The sequence below is a fragment of the Chironomus tepperi genome, unplaced genomic scaffold, assembly GCF_022539635.2.
Source record: "Chironomus tepperi strain 1889 unplaced genomic scaffold, CSIRO-AGI_Ctep_v1 contig_298, whole genome shotgun sequence".
Classification (NCBI taxonomy): domain Eukaryota; kingdom Metazoa; phylum Arthropoda; class Insecta; order Diptera; family Chironomidae; genus Chironomus; species Chironomus tepperi.
The window spans coordinates 147,563-165,300 of NW_027226420.1; the positions used below are offsets into that span (position 1 = coordinate 147,563).

The 17,738-nt window shown below is 30.8% G+C and overlaps 5 protein-coding genes across 8 annotated transcripts; 2 read left to right on the forward strand and 3 right to left on the reverse strand.

Annotated features, from left to right (window-relative positions):
• Positions 1–317: 317 nt before the first annotated feature.
• P5CDh1 (delta-1-Pyrroline-5-carboxylate dehydrogenase 1) lies at positions 318–3,823 on the reverse strand. Its single transcript, XM_070642420.1, has 4 exons — positions 3,540–3,823; positions 2,762–3,483; positions 2,579–2,687; positions 318–2,492 (listed from the first exon to the last, which is right to left on the reverse strand). The coding sequence occupies exons 1-4, from the start codon at positions 3,581–3,583 to the stop codon at positions 1,667–1,669; spliced, it is 1,701 nt and encodes a 566-aa protein (XP_070498521.1). The 5' UTR covers positions 3,584–3,823; the 3' UTR covers positions 318–1,666.
• A 402-nt stretch (positions 3,824–4,225) lies between these two features.
• On the forward strand, positions 4,226–5,689 carry LOC139092157 (AH receptor-interacting protein). The gene is given in 2 exon segments (XM_070642467.1): positions 4,226–4,905; positions 4,908–5,689. Coding segments are annotated over 2 exon segments (951 nt in total). The 5' UTR covers positions 4,226–4,286; the 3' UTR covers positions 5,240–5,689.
• LOC139092155 (anoctamin-2) lies at positions 5,578–10,741 on the reverse strand. Of its 2 annotated transcripts, none has more exons than XM_070642466.1 (9): positions 10,580–10,741; positions 8,971–9,163; positions 8,062–8,873; positions 7,600–7,993; positions 7,178–7,539; positions 7,045–7,112; positions 6,654–6,855; positions 6,398–6,600; positions 5,578–6,338 (listed from the first exon to the last, which is right to left on the reverse strand). In XM_070642466.1, the coding sequence occupies exons 2-9, from the start codon at positions 9,160–9,162 to the stop codon at positions 5,863–5,865; spliced, it is 2,709 nt and encodes a 902-aa protein (XP_070498567.1). In that variant the 5' UTR covers position 9,163; positions 10,580–10,741; the 3' UTR covers positions 5,578–5,862. The 2 variants fall into 2 exon arrangements, with proteins under 2 accessions (XP_070498567.1, XP_070498566.1); XM_070642465.1 differs by having other exon boundaries at positions 8,971–9,206; positions 10,580–10,740.
• Positions 10,742–11,062: 321 nt separating this feature from the next.
• EloC (elongin C) lies at positions 11,063–12,424 on the reverse strand. 3 transcript variants are annotated; one of them, XM_070642597.1, is made up of 5 exons: positions 12,334–12,424; positions 11,783–11,908; positions 11,654–11,720; positions 11,432–11,533; positions 11,063–11,366 (listed from the first exon to the last, which is right to left on the reverse strand). In XM_070642597.1, the coding sequence occupies exons 1-5, from the start codon at positions 12,356–12,358 to the stop codon at positions 11,327–11,329; spliced, it is 360 nt and encodes a 119-aa protein (XP_070498698.1). In that variant the 5' UTR covers positions 12,359–12,424; the 3' UTR covers positions 11,063–11,326. The 3 variants fall into 3 exon arrangements, with proteins under 3 accessions (XP_070498698.1, XP_070498699.1, XP_070498700.1); XM_070642598.1 differs by having other exon boundaries at positions 12,352–12,421; XM_070642599.1 differs by lacking the exon at positions 12,334–12,424 and adding an exon at positions 12,056–12,152.
• A 241-nt stretch (positions 12,425–12,665) lies between these two features.
• Septin2 (septin 2) lies at positions 12,666–17,407 on the forward strand. Its single transcript, XM_070642636.1, has 6 exons — positions 12,666–12,798; positions 13,810–14,070; positions 14,133–14,438; positions 14,517–14,696; positions 14,753–15,067; positions 15,136–17,407. The coding sequence occupies exons 1-6, from the start codon at positions 12,772–12,774 to the stop codon at positions 15,298–15,300; spliced, it is 1,254 nt and encodes a 417-aa protein (XP_070498737.1). The 5' UTR covers positions 12,666–12,771; the 3' UTR covers positions 15,301–17,407.
• The last annotated feature ends 331 nt before the right edge of the window (positions 17,408–17,738 follow it).

Below are 17,738 nucleotides of genomic sequence, written 5' to 3' on the forward strand. Positions count from 1 at the left end.
AAAAAACTCAATGTCAAAAAATATGTTTATGTTTCATTTTTGGCATAACTTTAAAAAACCTTTGATGATTAAAAAACATTTATTGTGAAAATGAACAACCCTTTTTTAAAAGAAAATCAAAACCAAGAAAAAAATGACGAAAAATTTAAATAAAAAAAAAATTGTCTATTACATAATAAATTATAAAGCATTAAGCTTTATCAATTTATGGTGCTTGAAATTCAAAATTTGTTTTCATATTTTTTTTTTTTCTTCTATTTTCTTCCTCTTCTTTTACATTCATCATACATTTCATTATTGATACACGGATTTTGGGATTGGATTTATTATTATATTTTAATTGGATTTTTTCTTTATTCTTCCTTTTTTGACTCTACTAAATAACGTTTTATTGTAATTATTATGCTGTATTATTAGTATTTTCTATGTTTAGTCATTAGCAAGGATTGATTCTTCTTCTTTTATGAGAGCTTTTCAGGATATTGTCGATGGTTATTTTAGTTTATGTCTAGGCATCTTTCAGGTTTGTGGGAAATCCCTCAATTACTTAAAAATTTGCATCAAAAAAGCTTTACGTCGATGCTTTATACATAATTATTGACTCAATAGAAAAAAGCTTGAAATTGAAGCGAAAGCTTAATCTGACGCAATAAAACTAAATCAAAAGCTTTTAATGCAAAGCTTTTCGTTAAAAAGAAGATGCAAAACATTTGAATTTTCAATTTCCGTTAAAATTTCAAAGCATTTCGCTTATTTTGAAGATGCAAAATATTTGAATTTTTAATTACCGTTAAAATTTCAAAACATTTCGCTTCTTTTGAAGATTCAAAATATTTGAATTTTTAATTTCCGTTAAAATTTCAAAACATTTCGCTTCTTTTGAAGATGCGAAATATTTGAAATTTAAATTTCCGTTAAATTTCAAAAGCTCTCCACTTCAATTTTTGTAAGATGCAAAAGCTTTTTATTCAATGACGCAAAAACCTGTCAAATTCAAAAAATTTCCCTCAAATAAAAGATGCAAAAAAATTTTATTAATTCAAAAAGCACTAAAATCTAAGTCAATCAAGCATCAATCCCTGCCAATCACGTTTTCTTATTGAATCATGTTAATATTGGTAACATAAAGAAAAATCATTTAATGGTCAGCATGCTGATTTATTTTTTTATTTCATTGAATGATAAACACAGCCAATTCTAATGAAATTATAATAAAAAAAAATGTTTTTTTTTTCATAGCTTTACTTCCATTTTTAAGGAGTAAAAACCAAAAAATTAAGTACGTAAGTTTCATTATTAATACTTGTAAATTTTTTAACAAAAGAAAAAAATGAAATAATAATATACAACCAAGGAACATGTCTCATTGCATGTAGTCTTTTTTCGAAATAAATCTTTTTGAGATATGAGAAATTTTAAGTACTTAAAAATTATTTTTTTTTTTTGTGTTATTATCGAGTATGGGGCAGAATAAGTAGCACATGAATTAGTTAATTCTCTTTGATATTACTGATATTTTCGGGAACAGAAAAATGCAGATAAGGATTCACGGGACATAAATTCGTAGAATCTAGCTGTTTATATATGCTTTGTTTATGAGTAGAACATGTGAATTTAAAGTATATGTACGAGCTTAATACTTAAATAGAGTGATGTGCCAACCTTTTTATTCACGCATGTATGGATAATCGATATCACGTAATGGAACAAAAGTCTCTTTAATAGACTGAACTGTTGACCATCTTGTGACGTATTGTGGTCCGCCAGCCTTATCATTAGTACCACTCATTCGTGATCCACCAAATGGCTGTTGTCCAACAACACTTCCAGTCGATTTATCATTAATGTAAAAGTTACCGGCAGTCATCTTAAACTCCTCAAGTGCACGCTTTAAGAATGATTCATTAGTAGCAAAAACAGCACCAGTTAATGCAAATTGTGTTGAACTTCCAACAAGTTTCATTGTTGCATCAAGATCTTTGTCAGCATAAACATAAATTGTCAATAATGGTCCGAAAATTTCCTCAACCATAATCTTATCCAATGGATCTTTTGTCTGAACAATCGTTGGCTCAATGAAATAACCTTTACTGCAGTCATATCCACCGCCACCAATAATTTCTAAATTACTTGAACTCTTGGCATGTTCAATATATGAACTAATACGTTTAAATGCTTTTTCATCTATTACAGCACCCATAAATGTTGAAAAGTCACTAACATCACCGACTTTTAATTTAGAACGTTCGGACAATAATCCTTCCTTTATCTTTGGCCATAGTGACTCGGGAATATATGCGCGTGAACATGCTGAACATTTTTGTCCACAATATTCAAATGATGAACGTATTGTTCCTGCTACGACAGAGTCAACGTCCGCTGATGGATGTACAAAATGATAATTTTTACCTCCGCATTCGCCTATCAATTTCGGATAATTTATATAGTTGTTGATATTTTCACCAACTTGTTTCCACAAGCGATTAAAGGTGCTAAAAATAAGAAAGAAATATCAACAAAATTTTTATCAGTAATTTAGATAATGTTTACATAGTAATTAATGCTTTTATATACTTACGGAACAGAACCTGTGAAATTAATTCCGGCCAAGTACGGTGATTTTGTTATTGTATCACCGAAAACAGGTCCGTCTGATGGTACAAAGTTTACAACACCTTCTGGAACGCCTTTAATGATAAAAAGTAATAAAATTTATTAAATATTGACGACAGCAGCATATGACATGATTATGATTAATTACCTGCTTCGCGCATTATTTCATAAATTGCCCAATTTGATAAAATTGCTGTATCTGAGGGCTTCCATAAAACGGAATTACCCATAAGTGCTGGGGTGTACGATAAATTACCACCAATTGCTGTGAAATTAAATGGACTGACGGCAGCGACGAAGCCGTCAATTCCACGAAAACGAACAGAATTCTTAGTGACCTTAATATCCTCACTAATTGGCTGGAATTTTGCATTTTCTTTCAAGAAGAAAACATTAAAACGTACAAAATCAATCAGTTCTGCTGCGCTGTCAATTTCAGCTTGAATTGCTGTTTTCGATTGACCTAACATTGTTGCTGCATTTAATTTTTGTCGATATTTTCCAGCCATCAAGTCCGCTGCTCGATCCCAAATTTCAACACGTTCTTTTAATGGTGTTTTGTCCCATTTTTGCTGCGCTTCCGTACACTTGCTAATTGCTTTTTGAATTAGCTTTTCGTCAGCGTAATAAAATCGAGCAATTTGATGTTGATGATCATGTGGCATAACTTGGAATCTTGCTTCATTCGTACGAATTTCCTCTCCGGCAATCATAATTGGAACATCCACAATATTATTTTTTGCATCATTAATTGCAGCTTCCAATTCTTTTCGTTCCTTCGATCCTTTCTTATAGCTTAGAATTGGCTCATTGACAACATTGAAATCTTTTAAGTTGGTGTCTGGAACTACTGACGAGATTCCACGAATACTGTGTGAATATTTTAATTAAATTAAATGGAATTGATTAACATTTTAATTAATTACCTCAAATTTTTGACAACCAAAAATTTTCTCAAATTCAGCATCATGATTTTTCACAATTTTCCTTTATTCTGGTTATTTTTCCGAATTTTCCTTCTGATTTTTGCTATGACTAATAAAAGTTACGCAAATTTCTTATTGTCTTCACAAGTTACAATATATAATATATTTATTAATTAAGTACTAATTCACATATCACAAATATTTATATTAAAATCTGCAGCAGACAATTTTCCAGCAATTTTTAAAATTATATAAGGAAAATTGATTAGTTCTTGTCGCTAATGTTCTCAGTTGTTTTGTGGAAAAGTTCGAAAATTCGTAACAAAACTTACCTAGTTTGTGGACAGAATATCTAGCTACATAGCTCACTTTGTCTGATGAATGTTTACTATTGGTTTACTTTTATTACTTAATGCTATATGTGAAGAATTGGAGTAGATTAATTGAGTATTTATGAAGTTATTTTGTATTTTGTTAAAATTGCAAACATCATTGATGTTGAATCAAAAATTCAAATTTAAAAATGCCGTTGGTTGCTTTGTTTACATTTTTATAGATTTTTCTAGGAATTTCAAATTTATTAATTAAAATGTGATTTATTTATTTTAGATAGACGAAAATATATTTAGCAAGTGCTTTGAAGTGCGCTTTATGCTGTATACTAATCAGTTCCATAGTTTTTCTTGTTTTCAAGAAAATCAAAACAAATATCAGAATTGAAATTTTCCAATTTAGTTTTTGTTAAAAATGTGTGATGTAAATGAAGCATTAATTAAGAAAGAGACGATTTATGTTGGATCAAAGTATATTCCATTGAAAGCTGGATGTAAAGTGAAATTTCATTATGAAACAAAACGAGCAGACAATCAAAAAATAATCGATGATTCCAGAAAAATTAATAAGTTGTTTGAACTAGTTTTGGGTAAGAAATTTAAACTGGAAGTATGGGAAGTAATTGTACAAAAGATGTCCTTGAATGAGGTCGCAAGATTTCATGTTGATAAGTCATTAGTACAGCAATATCCATTTATATCAAAGACAATCAGAGATGCATTTAAGAAACCTGAAGAGAAACGGCACTGCTGTGGAATGACCCTACAGAATGAGGGTCTTGGATATGAGGATTTGGATGAATTGTTTAAGAATCCTTGCGATCTAATATTCACAATTGAGGTCACATCAATAGAACTGCCAGAAGAATATGAAAAGGAAAGTTGGCAGCTAAATGAGACTGAAAAGTTGCAGTCAGTCGATGACTTCCGAATTAAAGGAAATGAATTTTTCAAGAGGAATCAATTTCTTCAGGCTGAAGAATCGTACTCAAAAGCATTAGGAATTGTAGAACAATTAATGCTCAGAGAAAAGCCAAAGATGAGGAATGGATGGTTTTGGCCAGAATGAAAATTCCACTATTATTAAATTATTCTCAATGCAAACTAGTTCAAAAAGAATATTATCGAGTCATTGAATGCTGTACAGAAGTATTATCATATGAGCCAGACAATCTAAAAGCCTTGTATCGTCGATGTAAAGGTCACATTGGTGCTTGGAACGTCCAAAAAGCAGAAGAAGATTCTAGTCGAATTATTGAACTTGATCCATCTCTCAAACCAACAGTCACTAAGGAACTAAATGCTCTGAAAGACAAAATCAAGTCACACGAGGATAAATCCAAATCAAACTATCGTAAACTATTCTAAATGACCACATTATCATCTACAAATGTACTGAAATCACATCAATATATATCTCAACGGACAAATTATCGTCGACTCACTAACGCTGGTCGTGTGTGTTAAATGTGCTTTATGTATACTATTTATAACTATCCCCATTTGTCTCTTGAGTGTAATCAAGTAATTAAATTATACAATCTTTAGCTGTTTGTCATGTTTTACTGACGTTCTGACCTAAAAATAACTTTAATTTTGTAGGATTAAGTTTAAATCGTCGGATTTATTTTTAATCTTGTTGGATTAATTTTCAATCTATTTGATTTGATTCGACTCGACACTAACTTTAATGAACAAGACGTCTATAAATGTTAGAAAAAAATTATTTATTGCTTCATTGAGTGTAATAGACTCGTATAATTTTTGGAAGATTATAAATGGAAAGAATAAAATTAAGTAACAAATATAAAAACATAATTTGATTCCCGATAGAACATTTGCACTTTTTTTTTATAGAATAGATTGTTGCTGCACTTAATAATAAGAATAAAAAATAGTTCCTTTAGACTAATTTAGAAGCGTAATTAAATTTTTTTGTAAAATAGAAACATTTAGAATAGATTTGACAAAAAAAAGAATTATCAACATCCTTAACTCTTGGCCTCATAAAATACCCTACCATTGACATAGTCAATCTCACCGATTTTCTGTCTAGACAGATTGAGAGCTTTCTTCCTCTCCTCAATAATTATTTTATTACTCACTAAAAAGTTTTCGCGCTTAATTAAACTATCTAATTGTGCTGGTTTATCAGGTATGGCCCAGTCGATAAATTGTTGTAGCCACGCGACTACATTCTGAAATATGATAATAAATGCTAGTCGTGCTGTCAATATTTGCCAATAATAATATGGCCGTTTATATGGATGTTCGTCCCATGGTGGATTTCTAAATTCTGGATATCTGCAAATCTCGTGTGCACCAAAAAGTGTTGCATTTGGCATGGATGTTTCCTCAAAATCAGCTGTATTAAAGTATGCCAATGTAAAATTCAGATATTCCATTTTGCGCAATTCCTTTGAATTATCATGCACTAAACGTGGAATAAAGCTTGTCGAGAATGCAACTGCAAAATGTTGAAATTTATTAATTTTTTATGCCTTTATATATGATAAGAGAACTTACTGATAAATGCAGTCGTTAGGACTGATATTTTTCCAAGCATCCGCATAACCGTTAGCCAAATTCCAATGTCTGATTGCCGTCTTGGCACCGGTCTACGGTAATATACTAAAAACTTCTTTGCATCCAATCTCAACTCGAATATGTTATTGATTAGGGCAAACAGCGGTGCAAGTGGAAATGATATGACGAATAATGTACAGAATCTAAAATGGCATAGAATTAGGACAAATAAGCATTTAATGCATGTCAGTCATACCCAAATTGCAACACCATTTCCAGATATTCTTGAAACAATCCCATTGAATCAAATGCCGTCAATTTGTAATCCTTTGTCCACTGATTTGTGGCCTTCAGTCTGCCTTCTTCATCGGTGTTCTTCTTGCCGTACCTGAAGATTCTCCATTTCTTTAACAGCCATGGTGTTGCGATTTCAAGCAATGCGTTAATTGCTTGTTTACCTGGAAATTTAAAGAATATTAATTAGTGCCTTGAAATTATTCATCGTGTCACGAAGTTCATGCTGCATAATAAAATAAGTCCACGAAATGTTGTTTAAAATTTTGAGTACAAAGTCGACTAGACTCGACACTTTCATACGTAATTTGGTCTAGTCTAAATATCCATATGATTACATACTTAACACCTACCTATCATAATGATTGATAATTGAATAAACAGTTCCATTAAGCAACCACCAGGAGCACATTCTTCTTGTCTATAAAATATCAATTTACACACATTAAAATCTAATTAACCATGCTTAATAGCTTATAAGCTTACCGTAGACCAAAGAACCGATTATATTTTGCCGGAGTTCCAGGCCATTTTCCTTTCAGAAAGGCAATATAAAATAATGATGAGTAGTAATTTATAAATTGGAACAAGTAAATTTTGAGCGATAAACTGTTGTCATATTCAGTTTGTGTACGACGATATTCTAAATCTGTTAAAAATACTGCAAGGTAATCATAGAGGTAATTCATGATTGTGATGACTATCAAATTGATAATGCCTGTCGTGACAGGTAGTAAGACGATATATCTGAATGATAAAGGATCTATTGCACCGTATACCCGTTTCGAACTCAACGTTGCCATTCTATAGACGATGAGTGCTAAAACTACTGCAATTGACAGTAAGATCTGTAATTATTGAGAATTAGTAAAAAGGTCATTAATATTCAGCATTAAGGAAAACCTCACATAAAGTATTATTATTGAGTAGCTCAATAAATAATTTGGAAGTTTAAATTTGAAGCTCAATGTTGGTTCCGTTTGATTTGTTTCAATGTTTTTAACATTTTTTGTTTGCTTCTTTGTCCTCAGCCTAGCCAAGTATGCTGGACGTGCATGTTCAGATTCTCTCGTAAAATCCGTTGTACCCCATCTGTGAACGATCGTTGCTGAATATCGCTTCCATAATTCCAAATAGATTGCAGCCCATATTGCCATACAAATTGCAAAAAATATCGTAAAATTGTTGTCCAAGATGTGATTGATTCTAGAGTATATGCATGTTTCGCTAAGCTTCGTAAAACCACAATCGTCACATTTGGGACATAGCACAACCGAGTCATCAGCATTACAAATCTCATTTCTGCGTGAGCAATGACATTGACATATTATAAACTTTATAGTATGTATGATTAATTAAGCTTTACTTACACAACTTTATTGGAGAACATTGTAGACAGTCCAACTATAAAGCATATTATACCAAGGATGGATGGAAGAATGAGCATATTTGTGTAAAATCCTAGCCATGAGAAGTAAAGAGCAACCTTCACTCCAAAATAATTTTTAATTAATTCCAGCGGCTGATGCTTGATCCAATTCCTTAATTCAGCCCATTCCTTATAAAGCAATCCACGTCCACAAGACTCATCACGATGATGACCATCATGTAGTGGATATGCTGCTGTATAAATAGAATCTGATAATAATCTATCAATACCGATACAATTATCATCCATTGCACTATCCGAGAATGCCGTTCGTTCCAAAATGAAATTGACAACAGAAAGTCTCACAAATGTTGGAAAGAAGTTCGGTTCTTCTACGTTAAACAGGTAACTCTTGTCGCGCGAAAACTCATGAAATAGCTCATATCGTTTTTTTGGAAATAGCCTTTGATCTAGCCTAAATAAATTATACATTTTCTCTAAAAATGGTGAACTTTTCTTATTCATCTTCTTGTTATGCTCTATTTGATCTTCATTCTCATTCTCGTCTAACTTGATTGGGAACTTGAATTTGAGAATTTCCGAATATCGAAACAGAACTTCCCGTGTTGCGTATATTTTGACAAAATGAACATCTTGGGATTCATCTATTTCTAATTTTAATCCTTCTCGTGTAAGGTGCTTTTGGAAGAGCTGACGTTTATACTTATTTGCTACATCACTTCCATTGTATGCCAATATGAAGTCAACAGATTTATTTTGAATGTCTTCGTCGTCTTGGTAATCGTGCCAAATCTATAATGTATTTTATCGAACACAACAATAAGTAAGAAAAAAAGAATATGGAAGTAGTTACAAAGTCACTTTTCACTTTCATTTGGCAAATTCTTACCTTATCATTTCCATTCATTCGATGTTGATGACCTCCATCATGTTCGTCCTGATGTAATTCAGGCACAGAATGATAGATCGATAGTGCTATTGAATTTCTATCAGAACCCGATGCCATTGATAGTGCGTCCCAAAATATACTGTTTCTTTCACTGGCTGTGTCATATGCTTGATTATATGCATGTCCCGACATTCTATTTGTTGATGAAGTCATTCATTCACACATACAGATATTATCTGTAAAAATTAAGTATATAGATGATAAATGGAGATTTATATATTATTATTTTTTGTGTATGTAGCTAAATGGAATTGAATCATCACAAATACATAATTGACTGACTCTCGTCACATGAAAGTTAATTTGGAATCTTGGGAATTTATTATTGAAGCGCATCAATTAAATGTAGTAAATTGTGTTAACTGGTGTTAACAAGTAGCTAATCATGCCTTTGTCGTTGTGTGCAGGATGCATCTCAGATTACTGCACAGAATGCAAGCGATAAGTCAGAAGATTAGGATTAATGCAAAGTAAATAGGAGTCAAAAACCGTTATTATTTGAAATTTTTGATTCAAATATTTTTTGATCGTTATTATTCAAATATTATTTAGCCGTTAATTTCAAATATTTTGTATCCTTCAAACATTTAAATGCCCTAATTGTATTGACATCATCATTACATCATTGCAATAGAATTCCTATACACAACGCAATGCGAATATTGTTTTTGCGGCAATATGTAAACACTTTACAGCCTCATATTCCAATAAAGATTGTATATTGAGTAATAAACATGCCTTTATATATTTTTCCAAATGCATGCATCGGATCGCCGTGAAACTCGATGACTCTTTAAAAATTATTATCATGGAAATGTGTAATATTCTATATATAAATCTATTGATTCCTAAAAATAAAACGTGAGATGTTCTTTCCGCTCTGATTTTACGGAATCTAAGACATTGTGTCGTTTCTGTTACCTATGGCATATTAAGTCATATCTCTTCTTCTTATTCATCGTTTTGTGTACAATTCGTTCATAACTTCGATTGAATGATGTGAAACATGAGATGGGGAGATCAATGTGCAAAAAAATTGTAAATCGAATGCCTTCATATGATGTCTATTAATTTAATGTAAAGGTAATTACTTTTGCGTCATGGATATTTGGATGTCAATCAATTGAAGGACAAACTGAACAGACTCTTGAGACTGAAGTGATTTAATTAATTTTAACCGGTTTTAAGGTGCAGATATCGATAAAAAATAAATTAAATCCCCTCCTTGATTGATATGCCGAGATTTGCGGCTGATAAGAATTGTACTTAAAGAATTTTTTTATAGCTACCTAAAAATATAGGCATAGATAATATTGACATTTTCTTTGCAGTGTTCAATGCTATCGTGTTTTGGCAACATTAAAGTTCCGCTAGATGTTAATCATTTTCAGCTATTTACATTGTAGTTCCCCATTATTATTTTTGACATTTCACTTTATTTTCATTTAAAATCACTGCTGCTAGAACCCTTACAATATTCTTTTGATTTTTTGCATTCTTTATGTCATGTACTTAATTACTTTGGAGATTCCAGTCATTAAATACTCACATATTCTTTCCGATTCTTTTCGTTACTTTAAATACTTTTCGATCATTTTAGAATGAGGAATAAAAAGAATAAAAAAATCTTGTAAATATTTTCGTTTTTTTTTTTTTCAACGAAGTCTATCCAATACGATGTGTTGTTACGGACGCGGACTAAGAACAACTGAATGAATATTGAATGACGAAAAAATACTACGAAGCAGTGCTGCACAATTGAATGTATTGGAAAAGGTAGTATGTTAAGGTCAACGAGAGCGTACGTTTTCCAAGACTGACTGCATACAGACATTCGGAACTGTGTAATTTTTTGTGTACATTCTCTTATCAGTGAATCATATGAATCGGTGTTGTCTGTTATAAAGTTGTTCATGTGTGCCTTACGAAAATATTCGTTTGTTATGGAAAAATTCTCAGTATGTGAATCATCTAGTCATGCAGGAACAATAGTCGGTACCTGAAAAATTTTATTTGAGTTATATCCAGCAAATTTATTATCATTTTAATTAATTTTTTATTAAACATTCAGGGAACTGAATTTAAAAATAATAAATTATAAGTAAAATTATTGATTTAGGTGTCTTGAAGACATCGGATGTCTTACAAAAATTGTTTTTGTTGCTTTTTTGTTTGAATGTGATAAGGAAAAAATTCTAATGCATATCAAAATAATAATCTCTCACCCAAATAAAAGACACATTCTTATATTCTTTTCTTTAACACAAAAAAATGAACAAATGTAAGTTATGATGAATTAGCAGTCTAAGAAATTTGCAGCCATTAAGAGCTCCAATCTGCAATTAGAAGAACTATAATGAAAAAAACATTAATTAATTTAAGAATATTGAGGATTATTTACGCTATTTCTGGAGCAATTGGAAAGTCCGGAATTTCAGTTGAACTATTGGTGTATCGAATCTTGTATGTGAAATACATACAGACTTTTTGTAAAACGTGTGAACTGCAAAAAGATGAAAGGTCATTTAAATCACATCATGCAACTTTTTAAAGGTACAAAGTTGCATCAACTGGATTCACTTTGTTCACTTTGTCTACCAAACGATAAGCAATAATAACTCACGGAATTTCTCTAAAGTTAACTTCATTAGCTTCATTTTCAGCAAATTGACCAGGTCCAGAAAGCATAGCTGTGAAATATTAAAAATGTTAAACGTAACATTCATGGATGTTAGCAATGTGACCAATTTACCTTTGATTGTTCCGGAAGTCAATGCATGCTCTCTTTTAACTATGAATTCATGTCCATCAGAGGATATTAATTTGACATACATGGCATCAGGACCTTCACATCCTCCGTATTTTTCTTCCATTTGGGCTGTTTTAAGAATAAATAACAATGAGACAACAAAATTGACACAAATATCAAATTCTAGATAGTTCTTCCAGAATTCTGATACTTTTTAAAAATCTTTCACTAAGAAGTGACTGATATACGACTGATTTAAATAATTTAAAGGCTCACCTATTGTTTAAATATTTAATTAAATCAGAAATATTAGGTAGAAAATTTTATATTGTTGTTAAATTTTTTTCTAGTTATTAATTCTCATAAATGATTTCCCCCCTGCTGAATTCAGTGCATTAGTGGCAGTTAATTATTGGTAATATTCACGGAAAATTTAATTTTCTCTAATTCACTACTGGATCTTTGCGAGTTTTTCCGAAATTATATTTCGATCAATATCAGCTTTAATATAACTTTTTCACTATATATTTCTAATTAATTTAATAAAAACTTACAATATCTACGTGACTGACCTGGCATGTTGGCTCAAAATTAGCTGGATCTGGTTGAATTAATTAAAATACGATTTTCCACTGTAAAAATTTTGCTTAACCTCAAGAACCTCAGAAGCTAATGAGATTTTTGAAAATAAAATGCCCGTTACAAATTCAAATTTTTTATCAATTTAGTTTTAAAGGAGCAGATTTATTAAAATATATAATTATTCTTCTATTTTGGACATTATCATTTAAGTTATAATTCTACTTTCTAAAAGAAAAACCTTAAAAATAAAATATTGACGAAAAAAAATAACGGAAAAAATTCAAAAAATTTCAACATAGAAATCTGGCAACATTGCAATACTTTTTACGAGAAAAAAAATATACAACTGCTGACATTCTCGCGATTTTATTTAATTTTATTAAGACAGTGAGCAAGTGTAAACGTTAAAGATGACTGAGGTCGATATACTTAATAAAGTGAGTCTTAGTGTAGATAATAATTCGTGCTACAAATAAGAAATTCTGCAATAAAATTAAAAACATAAATTTCTGGGCGTCAAAAAATTTCTCAATAAACTGGAAGAATTTTCTTCTTCTCTTCCTGGTGACTTTAATTCACTTTCATATGAAAAAGATGATTCATTGACTTGTGATTTTTAGTCACGAAATATTTATTATTAATTATTGTTACAATCTTTCTAGTAATTTCTCTTTTAAATATTCTAATCCAGCTTACTGGATGTTGTGCCTAATATTAGAAAGTATAGTAATTAAAGTAAGCATGCAATTATGAATTATGATTTGGGTCCGGAAATAAACAATATATTGTATTCCATTCTTAGTGATTCTTTTATTATAGCAATAAATGAAAGTTATTTATAAGTGCTAATAGCTACATACAGTATGTACTGACCGACTACAGCAATTAAAATTTCCATTACAAATGCACAAAAATGTATCGAAATCATAAATCAGTCAATTTATGTGGCTTAGTTCAATCGATTGCATTCATAAACTTTTCCTGCTTCATTTATTGTTTTGCGTGTCAGTTCCAATCAATTCGATAACTGATTGATTTTTTTATGAGCTATTAGTTATTTTGGGAAACAGATCTAAACGTGAAAAAGGTCAAGAAACCGTTTAAAAAGTAATCTCTTTATTATAAAAACAAATATGCGCCCAGAAACACAAAACACATAAAAATTGGTAATGTCAGGCACGCATTTTGCATACCAAAGTACATTCTTTCCATTTTATTATTGTTATTATGATTTCTCCAGTTTTCTTTGTGACACTCGATGTTCTAATTTTAACCATACATAAAATAAGCCACTCGTATTGTTTCTCTTCAATTTAAATGTTTTTTTCATTTTCTTCGACATTGCTTGCCTCGTTCTCAATTTCCTATGAAAGTATAATTGAGATGCTTATGGAATTAATAATTAAATTCGTCTGTTTAATTTCAACATATTTTCTCTCATTTTACAGCATGAAAATCATTTACGTAATTTGAAACTTTCGGGACATGTTGGATTCGATAGTCTACCGGATCAATTGGTCAACAAAAGTATTCAAAATGGATTTGTCTTCAACATCTTGTGTATTTCTGAGACGGGTCTTGGAAAGAGTACATTAATGGATTCACTCTTTAATACTAATTTTGAGTCAGCACCAAGCCCTCATACTCTTCCGAATGTTAAATTAAAGGCACAAACTTTTGAGTTGCAAGAAAGCAATGTCAGATTGAAGGTAAATATCACTTGATTATGATAATTATTATCTGTGACTTTATATAATATCTCTGTTTTTAGCTGACAATTTGCGATACAGTCGGTTATGGTGACCAAATTAACAAAGATGATTCATTCAAGTCTCTTGTCGATTATATTGATCAGCAATTTGAGACATATTTGCAAGAAGAGTTGAAGATTAAACGATCTATATCTACTTATCATGATAGTAGAATTCATGCATGCTTATATTTCATTTGTCCAACGGGTCACGGTTTAAAATCATTGGATTTGGTATGCATGAAGAAACTTGATACAAAAGTCAACGTCATTCCAATTATTGCCAAAGCTGATACAATTTCAAAGACCGAATTGCAGAAATTTAAGGTAAGACTAACATTGATTGATGAATATAATGATAAAGAAGAAGTCATTCTAATGTGTATCATTTATCAAAACAATTAGGCAAAAATTAATGAGGAACTTCAAGCAAATGGTGTTCAGATTTATCATTTTCCCACCGACGATGAAACCGTCGCTGAACAAAACAACTCAATGAACTCGCATATTCCATTTGCTGTTGTTGGAAGTACAGAATTCGTCAAGTTGGGCAGCAAAATGATTCGTGCTAGATCTTATCCATGGGTACATATTTATCATCATCATTAATAGATAGGAATTATAATTAATCTTAATTTTAGGGCATTGTCCAAGTTGAAAATGAAGCACATTGTGACTTTGTTAAGCTACGTGAAATGCTGATTCGCACAAATATGGAAGATATGCGCGAAAAGACTCACACAAAACATTACGAATTGTATCGTCAGAGACGCTTAGAACAGATGGGATTTACTGATGTTGATAGTGAAAATAAGCCAGTCTCATTCCAACAAACATTTGAGGCCAAGCGCTCCAATCACGTAGCCGAATTACAGGCAAAGGAAGACGAAGTACGCCAAATGTTTGTCGTTCGTGTCAAAGAAAAAGAAGCAGAATTAAAAGAAAGTGAAAAAGAGGTGATTATTATAATTAATCATGCTGACTATATGTATGCTAATTAATTTTCTATGTTCTCCTTATTAAGTTGCATGCCAAATTCGAAAAATTGAAGAAGGATCATGCCGAAGACAAGCGTAAATTGGAAGAATCGCGAAAGAAGCTCGAAGAGGAATTTGTGGAATTTAATCGACGAAAGACTCAATTCAGTACAGGTCACACGTTGACACTTGGAAAGAATAAAAAGAAATAGACTTTTGGGTTCCTACTCAATGATTAAGCTCAACATTTTATGGCATCTTGTAGACTAGTTAAAAATCATTGAGGTAAATTTTTCTACCAAAAAAAAAATAAATATTGATTACATGAAAAATTTTAAGACAGAAAATGAACAGCTTTTAAGCTCCACTATCACCAAAATTCCAAAATAATTCATAGCAAAATTTTTCAAAGTAAATTCCAATTCAAAAAAGGAAATGTAATTTTATGAAAACTCATAAAGTATTCACAATTTGACTCCATTTTTTAAATATTTTCGCTGCCAAAGTGCTGTACATGTATATTCTATAACTAACGCAAAAAAAAATTCAATTTTCTCTCGCGCTCATTAATTTGAGTAATTTGCGAATAGTGAGAAAATATGTAAGTAGATATTTCAAGTATTAAAAGAAATCTTATATAATTAAAAATACCTGACTCAAATTGTGCGCGGCTACATAAATAATAATATTTTTTTTAGACTAAATAGTCCTCATTTGCACAAGTTCTATTGTTTTTTAACAAATTCGTCTCTCTATGCATTCTCATGTATGATTTCCTTTTTATATCAAATTAAAACTTTTCGCAATAAAACTTTTTAAGAAAAACGTAATGCAAATGAAATAAGTAAATTAAATTAAGGATTGAGGTCACTAAAGTTAATTGCTTTAAATCCTGAAAGCATAAGAAATAGTTTTTGCTGATGTAGAATACTAAATTCAATAATGTTGCATGGATGAACTCATCTAGTTTAAGGAAATGTTTGAAATCTGACACAAATCAGGTCAAAAGCGATTAAAGGCACAAAAACCAGATCAAATGTATCCTACTTTATATTGGAACATTCAAGAAAGTACGAATGTCGTCATAAAATGGCAGACTCAAGTCGACTCGACTCCATACAAAATTCAAGCCGACTTCGAGCTCTAGAAAATGTCCAACTCTGCAATTGAGTATGCTCAGAGTATGCTGTTAGTCTGATAGATCAGTTTTCAGACCCCGATCTTCCTTAACAGTTGGACATTAGTAACGAACTACTACTAAAGAGCCGCATCCTTACTCAATAACGTCCTTCGGAGGAAAGAATCTAAAAAGTAGTTCAAGCAACAAGCAAACAGCATTTAAATGAAAATGTGTCACAACTCATAAGGAAGTAAATTTCTGTATGACCTTGAAAAATTGTATCCAGATGAATATTTCTTAGATGAATCATAGCTGATTTTTAATATCGATTAAATTGATTCCTTGAATGATATTTATGAATTAATCATGAAAAATGTGGATACGGTATTACTAAGAGAATGCCACTTGAAAATCGATGGTACTTAAAATGAAATCATAGCGAATTATTTGGTTTATAGACCTGAAATTTCAAGATTCTTCAATTATACATTTTGATGATGTCTGCCTCGTTAGAGGAGGAAGGATATTTAAGGCTGTTGAATTTAAATATGGGGAGGATTTTGTCAGACTTTTTGGTCCACGGCATACATGACTTAGTTTCAAAGATATTGATGCAAATTAAATTCTCAAGAAATTAAGTTTGAAGTCCATTCAAATTATACCAGCCATAAGTGCTTTGGAACTGGATTTTTCTGGAAAACCATCCAAATCCAAGAAATTGAAATTGCCATGACGACGAGGAGAATATCTGGTGTTACTTAGGATCAAATATCAGAGAAAACTTGGCAAAAGCAACCAGATTTGTCAATTGACTGCCACTCTGGATCCAGCTTGGTTTTAAGCATACTGTCGCTTCATCGTGCTGTTGATTATCAATCGATTAGCATATTAAAAATTTCCCGCCAATTTGCCCTTAAAATTCCTTAGGCTATGCGAATGACGTCAGTAGATTACAATTTAATAGTGCTTAATATCATCTAAAGTACAGCAACTTATAAAAAGCAATTAATTTTAGTGATCTATGATCCAAGCCACACGAAAAAAAAAAGAAATGAATACCTAAACAATATTTCATGTAGTTTTTAAAGTTAATGCTAAACATTTTTAAAAAATTTAAACTAAGCAAAGAAGATTTATATTTACTTTAAAAAAATGAAACTTATCTGAAAAATGAAATAAAATATCTTTTAAAAAATTTATTATAATTATTTTTTCATATCATTTTACTTTATAAAAATTCAAGGAAAATTGTCAAAAGTCAAGAAAAATTTAATTAATTAAAGACAAAATAAAGTTGAATGATTTTTAACAAGATAAAAGGCAAAAAAGCTTCATGTTTTTTTATTAAGAACTTTTTTCATATTTTATTCATTTTTATTTATCGAAAAAAAAGGCTTATATTACATATAACGTAGTCTCCTTAATTGCACACGCAACGAAAGTAATCATCTGTTTACTCATTTTTATTATCCTATCTATATAGCTTCCAATCACTCATTATATACTCAAAACATAATAAAAAATTTATGA

What these genes read in the sequence shown, in the direction of transcription:
- P5CDh1 (XM_070642420.1), bottom strand. Translation starts at nt 3,583, where the DNA reads ATGATGCTGAATTTGAGAAAATTTTTGGTTGTCAAAAATTTGAG. An exon ending in TTGGTTGTCAAAAATTTGAG is followed by an intron (nt 3,484 to 3,539) that starts GTAATTAATTAA and finishes ATATTCACACAG; the next exon opens with TATTCGTGGAATCTCGTCAG. An exon ending in AATTTCACAGGTTCTGTTCC is followed by an intron (nt 2,493 to 2,578) that starts GTAAGTATATAA and finishes TCTTATTTTTAG; the next exon opens with CACCTTTAATCGCTTGTGGA.
- EloC (XM_070642597.1), bottom strand. Translation starts at nt 12,358, where the DNA reads ATGCCAGGTCAGTCACGTAGATATT. An exon ending in GACTTCCGGAACAATCAAAG is followed by an intron (nt 11,721 to 11,782) that starts GTAAATTGGTCA and finishes AATATTTCACAG; the next exon opens with CTATGCTTTCTGGACCTGGT. An exon ending in CCAATTGCTCCAGAAATAGC is followed by an intron (nt 11,367 to 11,431) that starts GTAAATAATCCT and finishes TTCTAATTGCAG; the next exon opens with ATTGGAGCTCTTAATGGCTG.
- Septin2 (XM_070642636.1), top strand. Translation starts at nt 12,772, where the DNA reads ATGACTGAGGTCGATATACTTAATAAA. An exon ending in AGGTCGATATACTTAATAAA is followed by an intron (nt 12,799 to 13,809) that starts GTGAGTCTTAGT and finishes CTCATTTTACAG; the next exon opens with CATGAAAATCATTTACGTAA. An exon ending in AAAGCAATGTCAGATTGAAG is followed by an intron (nt 14,071 to 14,132) that starts GTAAATATCACT and finishes CTCTGTTTTTAG; the next exon opens with CTGACAATTTGCGATACAGT.
- LOC139092155 (XM_070642465.1), bottom strand. Translation starts at nt 9,183, where the DNA reads ATGACTTCATCAACAAATAGAATGTCGGGACATGCATATAATCAAGCA. An exon ending in GAATGAATGGAAATGATAAG is followed by an intron (nt 8,874 to 8,970) that starts GTAAGAATTTGC and finishes AATACATTATAG; the next exon opens with ATTTGGCACGATTACCAAGA. An exon ending in GAAATGGTGTTGCAATTTGG is followed by an intron (nt 6,601 to 6,653) that starts GTATGACTGACA and finishes ATGCCATTTTAG; the next exon opens with ATTCTGTACATTATTCGTCA.